Raw genomic sequence first — 10,693 nt, forward strand, 5'->3', positions numbered from 1 at the left:
TGTTAGTAGAAAGTTACATTCTGCTACATGTAGGTAGGCTACATTGTTACAGGAACCGTTCAAATGCCGTTACCCATACTTGAGTTCACATCTGTTAGGAAACCTGAAAGTATGTATTATTTCATTGTTGTAGGCTATACTGGTAAGAACATGTCGTTATTTATTGACATGTCATTGACACATTCTGTCGTAAAGTTCCCCCATTCCCAATTCACTTGTCAGTATTAAATGGCTGCTATGTATTTTGTGTTTTCTGTAACAGTGTGGTCACCATATATTCAACAATGAACAGTTGGAGAGAGTAGGGCCTATAGGGATAAGTATACAGTACATGATTACAGGTTGAAGGCCTTCATGTACCATGTTTATACTGTAAGTCAAACCATATGTGTGAAACCGTAATACCACTGTGGATATCACTTTGTCTTATGACCTGAAAAACCTAATAAACACATTCATTTGAACACACTTAATTCTGAATCATTGTTGTTTTGTTTTTGAGTAAGTGACTTGCAAATCACGACTGAAGTATTAGGCCTAGGCCATACACATTTCCTTATCACGTCCCGAATTTCTCTCCAGATATTTTTGGAGTCAGCCATTCTCATTGTTCGCTGCCACATTATCATGCCCATACATAGAAGTATCGGGGCTAGACCTCTGCTATTTAAGGCTATTTTGAACTCTTAGAAATTGAACTCTAACTCAACCCGTGAAGATTTAATCAAAGTTGATTGAGGAAACAATTTGCTTTCCACCGGGCCTGTCCAACTTGTCATCGGCGGTCCTAATTATGAGAACTCATTCTGAATGTCTTGATAGACACGAGAGAGAATATAAGATCAAGGACTAGATGCCCTTGTGTGACCTTGTGTGACATGTTGAGTAAAAAGTGTGTGTGTGTGTGTGTATGTGTGTGTGTGTGTGTGTGTGTGTGCAGGGCTGGCGCTAGACATAGGCAGATAGGGCGGCTGCATAGGGAGCCAAATGTCTTGGTGGCGCCAGAAATGCCCAAAAGTCCCACCACAGAATTAGAAAAGGAAGTGAAAAAAATACTTACACTTCACATTGATAATAATTATTTATGGGCACTAGATTAGCTGTGTTCGAGCAGATGTGTACAATGCGATGTTTACGGATGACAATTTCTAAATGCACAAAAAGGAATTGAATTGACGAGAACCAGCCCTGTGTGTGTGTGCGTGTGCGTGTGTGCATGCTTGTTTGATATGAATTGTACGGACAGGCAGACTTCATTCTTGAATGTGATGCCCTATCATCAGCGGGCAAACGCTGTTCTAAATTCACTGATTTTGGTCCCAGAAGCTGCTTAAAATATCAGTATGATGCGTCCGTCCAGACACACAGAAACCACCAGAAAGATCTCTGTGACTGTCTGACCATAGAGTGGGGATCTGGGGTGCATTTCTCAAAACCATAGTTGCTAGCTACTTTGTCGATTGCAATGCAATTTCCCACTGACAACAATCCAAGTTGCTAACTGGCTAACAACTATACATTTGAGAAACGCACCCCCAACATCTACATGCCATGCCAGCTCTGTCTGCATCTCCATAGAGGACAAAGGAGGATAACATAATATTCATCCAATAGATGTTCATAGAAGAATAAGCAGGGGAGACAGAGAGCTGGGTGTGGTTTTAAGCCAGGAGGGCGCGAACAGGTCCTCACAGTGAGCGGAGCGCCAAGGCTGCAGACAAAGGCTGCACTTGTTTCCAGAGGGAGTTTAATGACGGGCTGCGTTGAGTTGAGTTGAGAGGAGAGGAGAGGTATGGGGGGAGGGGGGGTCAGGTTGGATCGAGGGACGGTGTGGATAGATGGGATCAGGGCCGCTGACAGCTTTGGCCAGGCCCAGGACAAACTCATCTGAAAGCCCCCCCACACCACACTGATACATACAATGTAATGAAGACTCAACTCTGCCCCATCATCCCCCCCCCCTTGTCCCTGTGCCCTGGACAACTGACCCCTTTGTCAGCTTCCCTGGATGGGATGACCAATGAGGACAGACAATCCGACCATTTTGGGGGCTTATCTTCATCCCATCAGTGTCACAAAGGCATTTGTCATCGGCATCTCCACCCTTTTCGCTTTGACAGTCCCCCCTCTTTTATTTCTCTGCTCTCTTCATTTCCTGTCTCCTTTGTCCGTCTCTGTGGGAAGCTATAAGGCCCTCTTGGTAAGCTAGGAGGAGAGGGGAGCGGCTCCCTCCTTTCCAATATAGTCAGACTTGTTTCTGTCTTTCATTTCCTTTTGAAAAAAAAAACAAAAAACAAAAAACATCAGTGCCCGGTCCCTCCTTCACTTTAATTCCTCGTTGTTTTTTTTCTGTTGAATAACCAGGTGGAGCATGAGTTGAGAAAATGACCATTGATCACCCGAGCGAGCGGATAACGATGTAACCACTCTTGTTAATATACTGTATTGATAGGCAGAGGTGTGGAGGGCAAGGAATCTGGCGACACTGTCCATAAACACATCGTGTAGCCTGTACAAAGGGAAAAGAATCTGGTGCCACACGGATGTCTATTTTCTATTTGTTTCAACATGGCTCTTCTCGAGGACTCTGATGAAGACGCATGTCGAAATGTTAGTCTTACTGCACTGAAAAAATAAATAACAGTAAATAGACATCCGTGTGGCACCAGATTCTTTCCCCTTTGTACTTATTATCTAGTCCTGCTCTGGTTGCACCGGATTGTCAATTTAGAAGCGCGGAGTGCATATCTCCTTTGTTTTTACATGTGGCCTCTTTGTGCAGATGGGGTCGCCGGCGGGCCTATTCACTATCTGCTGAAAACACTAGTTATCTATACTATATCACAACAACATTACTATGACATTACTGAGAGCCTTAAGTAACAAATTAAGACATACCCACTACAGTTTTGGTGAGTTAAAGAAGTTTGGTGTGAATATACTATTGATATACATGAATAGTATTCATAGGCATGTTGTTTGAGATGACCAAGTGTGTTGGAAGCGAAAGTAATAAAACAATTTGATGCAACTTAAAGAGAACATTAACACTTCATGGTTTGTTTTCATTTCCTTAATACAACACTTGCATAGCTCATTAGTTTGTAAATGTTGCAGGGAGGGTTTTCTCCACTGTGTGACTTCAAACATCATGGCTATGGATCATTTCACTTCAAACTTCCCCTTTAACATGGGTCATTGCACTAATTTGCTGATCAACTTGTCAGATTATTGTAACCGCCTTTCTGAAACAGGATTCCTGTGTGTTGAGGCCTTTATCTTCAGTTCTATACCAAGACTAGAGGTTAGTGTATAATGTTTCTAACCACTATGAGGGAGGTTTTTGGGTTCCTTGGTTTTAGATTTGTGTTCTGGTCCGGTCTCATCATAAATTTTTCATTTAGGTCTGCTTGTGTCTTCGTAAGCTGGCAACTAGAGCCTACGAGGCAGTGGGCAGGTAACACCCCATGAATGTGACAATGAACATAACAGCTTCAGACATAGAGTAAAACTAGAAATGCACTCAGAGGGCAGACCTCAGCCAAGGAAGCTGTTTGATACAACATTTGACTATGCTACACCCTACTTTTGTTTTTAAGTCTTTCTGCCTTGTTTTTTTAAACCTAGAGTTAGAAACTGGGATATCAAAATTCGCCCTATCCCAATCCCGCAATGGTGAAGAATGTTTTGGATTGTGATTCGGCTCACCACCAAAATTGAATCACTTGTTTCTTTTGTCATTTCCAACATCTCCATAACGTTTCAGCCAAATCTGTTTCTAACCTTTTGAGTTATCCTGCTGACAGACAAACAGAGAGACAGACAGACAAACCAATACGACCGAAAACATAACTTCCTTGGCGGAGGTAATAAAAAAAACAGCGTTCCTCAAACCCACACCTCCATTTCAATCCTCGGAAACTATCTACTGTATCTGGAAGCAATACATGAATGCCTTTTAAATTCTAGAATAACCTTGTGGAATGCCAGGATTGTGCGACAAGTAAGGGCTTGGGGGAAATGGTGTCCTGCTATCTTGACAATTGCTTACAATCACCTCACTTTCTATGGCTTCCTTATCTGTTAAAACTGCTTCTCCCAGACATACTATATGAATTCCATCTTATATTGATGTGACTGCAGTATGCAAATATAGGCATCAACAACTCCATCTGAGTGAATATGAATGAATACATTTTATAACTTCAGATTTTCCAGATATGCTGACAACTGTCTCATCGGATTCTACTATGTCAGTGGTATTAACAGGATGTTTTTTTTTTTTAAAACAATGTTAAAGTTGTGGTATGCTATGTAGACTGCATGTGTGTCTAATCTGTATGTGTATGCCTGTGCGTCGATGCGTGTGCTGGCCTGCTTATATGTGCAGCACGCACATGCACGGGGGCATCAAGCGGTCACAGGAAAGGCAGTGGGGCAGAGAGGGGACTTGAGAGAGAGAGAGAGAGAGAGAGAGAGAGAGAGAGAGAGAGAGAGAGAGAGAGAGAGAGAGAGAGAGAGAGAGATAGAGAGAAGGGTGGGGGAGCCCCCTCCGTATTTACGGGTCACTGGCTGCTGAGTAGCCCATCAGGACGGCACATCAAAGCGCCGCCAGACATACCTAACACCCTGCCTTGTCTCTCTCTCTCTCTCTCTCCCTCTCTCTCAAGGAACAGGGATCCAGGGGGCAGAACAGACCAAACCAATACGCAGAGAACACGGTAAAGCATACCAGTGTGTTAATATAACTCCTAAAGAGTTGAAAGTTTGGTCTCACTGAAAAAATAGTGTTAAATCTACTCTTTGGTCAATGTAACCTTTTCATACTTTAATTCTGCTCAATACCCTGTAAATAGTAAGAGGTGTAGAGATGAAATTACACTGGCCAACTGCAGAAATTCACACTGACTTTTGACACTAATTCCGCTTACAGTGTTGTAATTACTCTGTCTGGATTTATGAGTTTACTCATTGACAGTCAGTTGAGGATGAAGATTGTGCACATCCCAGGAAAAGGTGCAGGACAAAGGCTGGGGTGTGTTTCTTGAAAGTGTAGTTGTTAGCCGGTTAGCAACTTGGGTAGTTGCCAATGGGTAATTGCATTGCAAACAACAAAGTAGCTAACGTAGTTAACAACTATGGCTTTGATAAATGCAACCCTGACTTGTAAATTTCGAATGAGGAGTCCGCACACCTAAAATTCTTTTTTCTTTGACTTTTTATTCCATGGCATCTGATAAGGACAATGTAAGTCCACATAGCCATGGAATAAAAAAATCTTCCATCCTCACTCCAAATGTACTCATTGACAACAACCCATTTTTTTTACTGTGAATATAGAGAGAGATAGAGATAGAGAAATCGATTCAGACTGGTTCATATCATCTCCTTGTAATACAAAATTTTTACACATACAATGGCTAAAATCCACTCATCCGTGGAACACGAAAAAAAGGAAAACAAAGAAACAAAAAAAGAATTAAAATTATCTTTTTCAACGAACAAAGAAACCATAAATAATATAAAAGATGAACATTTTTTTAAAAACAAGATACATTCATATGAAATAATATATCACTACTACAAAAAAATAAATAAGTCATCTAAGCTTTTCTTCTTTTTTTTTCTCTGATAAGCCTCCCAAATGGAGTAGTAGTTTCAGTTCTGTGTCGTTTTCTTCAGCGTGCTGCTTTTTGCTCCCTCTGACCATGAAGTCCTTTCTTTACACTCGTTTTTTCTTCTCTCTTTCACTCTCTCACTCTCTCTCCCATCCACACACACACACACACACACACACACACACACACACACACTGCAGACATACATACATATATATACTATATATAGAAGCAGACACGCACACTTTTTTATCGAGCACTTTCTCATTCTCAGCTCAGGAAGCAATTTCCGTAGTGTCTTTAGTGTCGCACGTTAGTCACTGATCATGCTAGTGTTTGCCCTCTGTCCTCCATTTCAACATCATCTCCAATGTCCTCTTCACTCCCTCTGGGTACGCAGTGTGTGTGTGTGTGTGTGTGTGTGTGTGTGTGTGTGTGTGTGTGTGTGTGTGTGTGTGTGTGTGTGTGTGTGTGTGTGTGTGTGTGTGTGTGTGTGTGTGTGTGTGTGTGTGTGTGAACATGAGTGTGTATGTGTCTTCTCCTTTTCACTCAATGTAGATACTGTATTTGTGTGTGTGTGTGTGTGTGTGCATGAGAGTGTGTGTATGTCTTCTTCTCTGGGATGATTCAGACCTCCTGTGGTGTGTGCGTGTGTGTGTGTGTCCGTGTTGTCCCTCCTCTTGTCTGGGCCTCCTCCCTGCTCCGCTCCGCTCCTCCCCTCTCCTCCGCTCCGCTCCCCTCTACCGTCTCCTCAGACCTCCTGCGCGGCGGGCTGGATGAGGTCCCCGGTGAGGGAGTTGGAGGAGAGGAAGTTGACCTTCTCTTTACAGTCCAGGTCAGCCAGGCCCAGGCTCATGCTCATCCAGCACACCACCGCCTCCTCCTCCGGCTCCTCCACCTGCACCTCCACCTGCACCTCCACCTGCTCCTCTGCAACCACATTCACAAGACCAAGAAGAAGGTTAATATTAAGACACATTTGAGGCGTAATGCATTTGCTGTTTCCAGAATGGCAATGCCCAAGTTGTATTGCATTACTAAAGGCCCTTTGTTTGCCCTACCGTTGCGGTAGGGCACTCATCTGCTACAGGGCTAACCCGGGTTCGATTCCAGCCTGGGTCCTTTGTCAACCCTGTATCTCTGTCCCTACTCGCCTGTCAGTATTTTCACTGTCCAATCGAAATAAAGGCAAGCCCTCCCCAAAGGCCCTGTGTTATGTGATAGTGTAGTACTATGATAGTTAACTTTTCAATGATTTACAGCATTCCATTGGTGGGACGGCAGGATTAACCTTTTATTGCTATTTATTTGTGAAATGTGGTTGTAGGCAACTAAAACTCCTTTTTGGAGATTCACCCCTGTGCATCACTGTACCAGCAGTGCATACATCCTTGAACTTTCACAGATTCCTTATCTGAATACCTGTAACCTTCTGGTTTACTTTTTTTGACTGTTGTAATTAGGGTTGGCAACTAGCAATGGAAGAAATACGGGACACTTCAGGGGTCTGAGGGTCCTCCCCCATAAAATGTAGCATTTCTTAGATGCAATTTCCTGCATTTAATGCATTTTAACATCCTGTATTTCATGTCAGCTCAATACAGAACCCCTACTTTTATGTCTAATTACGGGGCGATTCCATATTTCAAGGCACGGTTGGCAGCCCTAGTAGTAATCCATTGAGTGTATCCTTAGATCTAACTCCAAGTATGGTTAGCGGCTACTGGTGTTCTCTCCTTCAATGATTTACACTAAGGCTAAGCTAATGGCTTAAGTACTTCAGTCAGATCCAAAAATTGGCTTAGCGGATTTAAAAACAGTAAATCAGAAGCATTTTATTCTGAGGTACAGCAGTTATGAAAAGAATCACTATTTCTATGAGTCTGTTATACTGTTTTTATAAAGTTTTAGCGCATACTCAAGCAATCGAGTCTTTTAATGATGTGAAGAAAACCATACAGGCGTGCATAAAAGACAACGTACAATGCACACGTCCACTGTTGGTTTTAAAACCTTTTCAATAAACTCTCCAGCGTTTGTGTGACGTGTCTCTTAGATCTCATAGCAATAACACTACACCACTGCAGACTGTAATGGATATACATTCCTTCAACAAAGCCTAACACATGGCGCACAATAAACGCTCTCTCCCCGGCCGGTCAAGCATCAGATCAGAAAAGTGAAAATGATGTGGCCATGTGTTGCCCCACCACACCATGCCATAACATCAAACTGCTGTATTTATACCCCGGACTTGTAATATGAACACGAGGCAGTGACAGGGTAGATTTCATAAATACAAACATATGTGACAGGCTTCGCTGTGATATGAGACAGCAGGCCCTCGCGCCTGAGCCACATCCAATCCTGCCACATCATTGAGAGAGCCAATGAGACGTGCTGTGTGTGTAGAGGACGCCGACAGCACTGGCCGGGCCCGGGACAAAATAATCTCAAAGCCCCCCCCGTACCCCCACGCCCCATACATACAGGGCCGGAGCTGACAGCTTTTGCTGGGCCCAAGACAAAGTAATCTGAAAGGGCCCCCCAACCAATGCAAGGAAAACTCAATGTTGGGTCCCCTGTCTCCCTGGGCAGGGGACAACTCACACCTTTGTCCCCCCCTGTTGGCTTCCCTGCATACAGTACATTTGTACAATGTATTGGGGACCAAATTCTGCAACCCCCTACCCCTTCTCTCCCTGGGCCCAGGACAACAGACCCCTTTGTTGCCTGTCAGCTTCGCTGGTCATGTGCGGCACTGTCGGCTGCTTACCTCCGTCTTCCACGCTGGGCACGCTGGGCTCTTGTTCCCCAGGGGGATTCTGGGAGATGGAGGTGGGGGGCAGAGGAGCGCAAACACTGCTGCTGCCCTGCTGCTGCTGGTCCCCCCCCTCCAGCTGGTAGGGCCTGTCAGGGTGAGTGTGGTGGTGGGGTGGCAGCTGGGGGCTGCCAGGGTTGACGTAGCACTGGGGGGTGGGGAGGTGGCTTAGGGGGACCATCTCCAGGCTGTCTCCAGACGACTGGTGCTGCTGTTGCTGCTGCTGCTGTTGCTGCTGCTGTTGGCACGGGGCCACACGGTGCATTAAGGGCAGCGCGCTACCGGAGCAAGGACTGCTGGATTTACTGTAGCATCTGAGGGAGCAGAGACACACGCACACGCACGCATACACATACAGACACACACACACACACAGACACACAAACGCACGCACGGACGCAAGCAAGCACGCACGCACACGCACACACACACACACACACAGACACACACGTGTGTTCGCAAGTACATGCACATACATACACATAGAGAGAGAGAGAGAGAGAGAGAGAGAGAGAGAGAGAGAGAGAGAGAGAGAGTTATTTTTTTTCTGTCATAAAGGGGAGGGTGATTTTTCCTACTGTGGTAATGGTGAGAACGATCAAAAGTTATATGACAACCTGGCTAAGGAATTCTCCAACGCGGTTCAAAATACACTAGGCCCGCCGCGGTATAATTTTCCAGCCTTGTTATACCTGTCCCAAAAGGACATTACATAAACTTTGGAAGTGAGCTTTATGACACACCAAAAAAAGTGGTGTAATGCTGTTTTAGAGACGTGATCCCTTGAAAGATTTCAATACGTTCAATGGGGTTCAAATGAAGTTTGAAATATGTTGCTGCTGTATTTTCATCTGTAGTCTTTTCCAAAACGCTATATCCACCATTTTGACTTTTTGCAATTTAATATTGGAATTGACTGTGAAGAGGTCCTATCATCTATGTGTGAATTCTTGCCATTCAAATGTTTTGAGAACATACCTTAAAACCTCTATAAAAATGCATTTTGCAATGCATTTCAATGGAATGCCCAATACAAAAATGTCAATTTCCCAACATTCTATGAAATGGATATATCTCATTTTGGAAAAGAGCTCTTCACATAATCACTGATATTGGGAAAGTGATTCTGCCTGGAGCAACTACATTCAACATGATGCTATAATCATTCTAACTGATATATCCAGCATGATGTGTGGACTAAGTAGGGCTCGCGCCACTGATACAGTGTTGGCAGGCTGGGTTGCATATCTAGAAGCTACCGTTACGGCTTATGGAAGTGTCTGAGTGGCTTACCTGTTGTTGTTGCAGAAGTTCTGGCAGCTCATGCAGTCAGAGCCGTCTGATTGGGGCAATGTTGTGTACAGAGCTCCTCCCTAGGAGATCAAGATATTTTACATTTTATGACACATGCCACTGACAACATGAACTGCAGTTTTAGAAGATGTGAAGATGTGAAGATATATCCTTCAGTCCTTTCAGATCTTTTACTATAATTATTATTCCCCCCCTTTCTTTTCCTATTGTTTATGTATTATTACTCAACTGACACACACATACACAGTCCAAGCATTAGTGTAGTAGATGGTATTGGTATTATTGTTCACAATAGTAACAATTAATAATAATTCCAAAATAATAATAATAATAACCGCAAACTCACGTTGTGCATGTGATGGGGGTGCGAGTGCTCGTAGTCCATGGGGCTGTGGGGCATGGTGGTAGTGGCGTCGTGCCCGTGGGTGTGGTTGGCGGGGTAAAGGCCGCCGTTGCCGTTGAGCAGTGCCAGTCCGTTGGGCACCTTGTGGTGCAGGTGGTGGCAGCCCTGGGTCATCATGGGGGTGCTGTGGCCGTAGCCGTTGAGGCGGCTGGCGCCGGGAAGGGCGGCGTAGTCCAGCACGTGGCCGTTCATCTCCGCCGTTTGGTACAGGTAGCCGGGAGGGTCATACTCTGTGGAGGGAGTAAAAAAAACATAGCACTTTACTTAAACACATACAGTATGTGGTACAAAAAGTATCCATGTCCATCGCAGTTGTTGTTTTATAGAGTTTTTAAGCTGAAGTTGCAGGTATTTTGAAAGGCAAACTTTTACTTAGTCACCCTGAAGGCGCTGTTACATGTTTTGTGAGGGAAAACGCTACCTGTGTGTGTGTGTGCATGTGTGAGCACATGTTTGTGCATGTGCGTGTGTGGGTGTGTGTGTGTGTGTTCATTCACATACGCGTGCCTATGTGTGTGTGTGTGTGTGTGTGTGTGT

The 10,693-nt window shown here is 44.3% G+C and overlaps 1 protein-coding gene across 1 annotated transcript in view; it reads right to left on the bottom strand.

Moving 5' to 3' along the window:
• Positions 1-5,375: 5,375 nt before the first annotated feature.
• Positions 5,376-10,693, bottom strand: part of cdon (cell adhesion associated, oncogene regulated) — a 58,861-nt gene continuing 53,543 nt past the window's right edge. The window contains exons 17-20 of the mRNA XM_063205261.1: positions 10,100-10,386; positions 9,733-9,812; positions 8,395-8,753; positions 5,376-6,548 (exon numbers count right to left, since the gene is read on the bottom strand). Coding sequence (XP_063061331.1) covers positions 6,370-6,548; positions 8,395-8,753; positions 9,733-9,812; positions 10,100-10,386 — 905 coding nt within the window. The 3' untranslated portion in view covers positions 5,376-6,369. The remainder of the gene's footprint in view (positions 6,549-8,394; positions 8,754-9,732; positions 9,813-10,099; positions 10,387-10,693) is intronic.

This window comes from Engraulis encrasicolus, chromosome 8, assembly GCF_034702125.1.
Source record: "Engraulis encrasicolus isolate BLACKSEA-1 chromosome 8, IST_EnEncr_1.0, whole genome shotgun sequence".
Taxonomy (NCBI): Eukaryota; Metazoa; Chordata; class Actinopteri; order Clupeiformes; family Engraulidae; genus Engraulis; species Engraulis encrasicolus.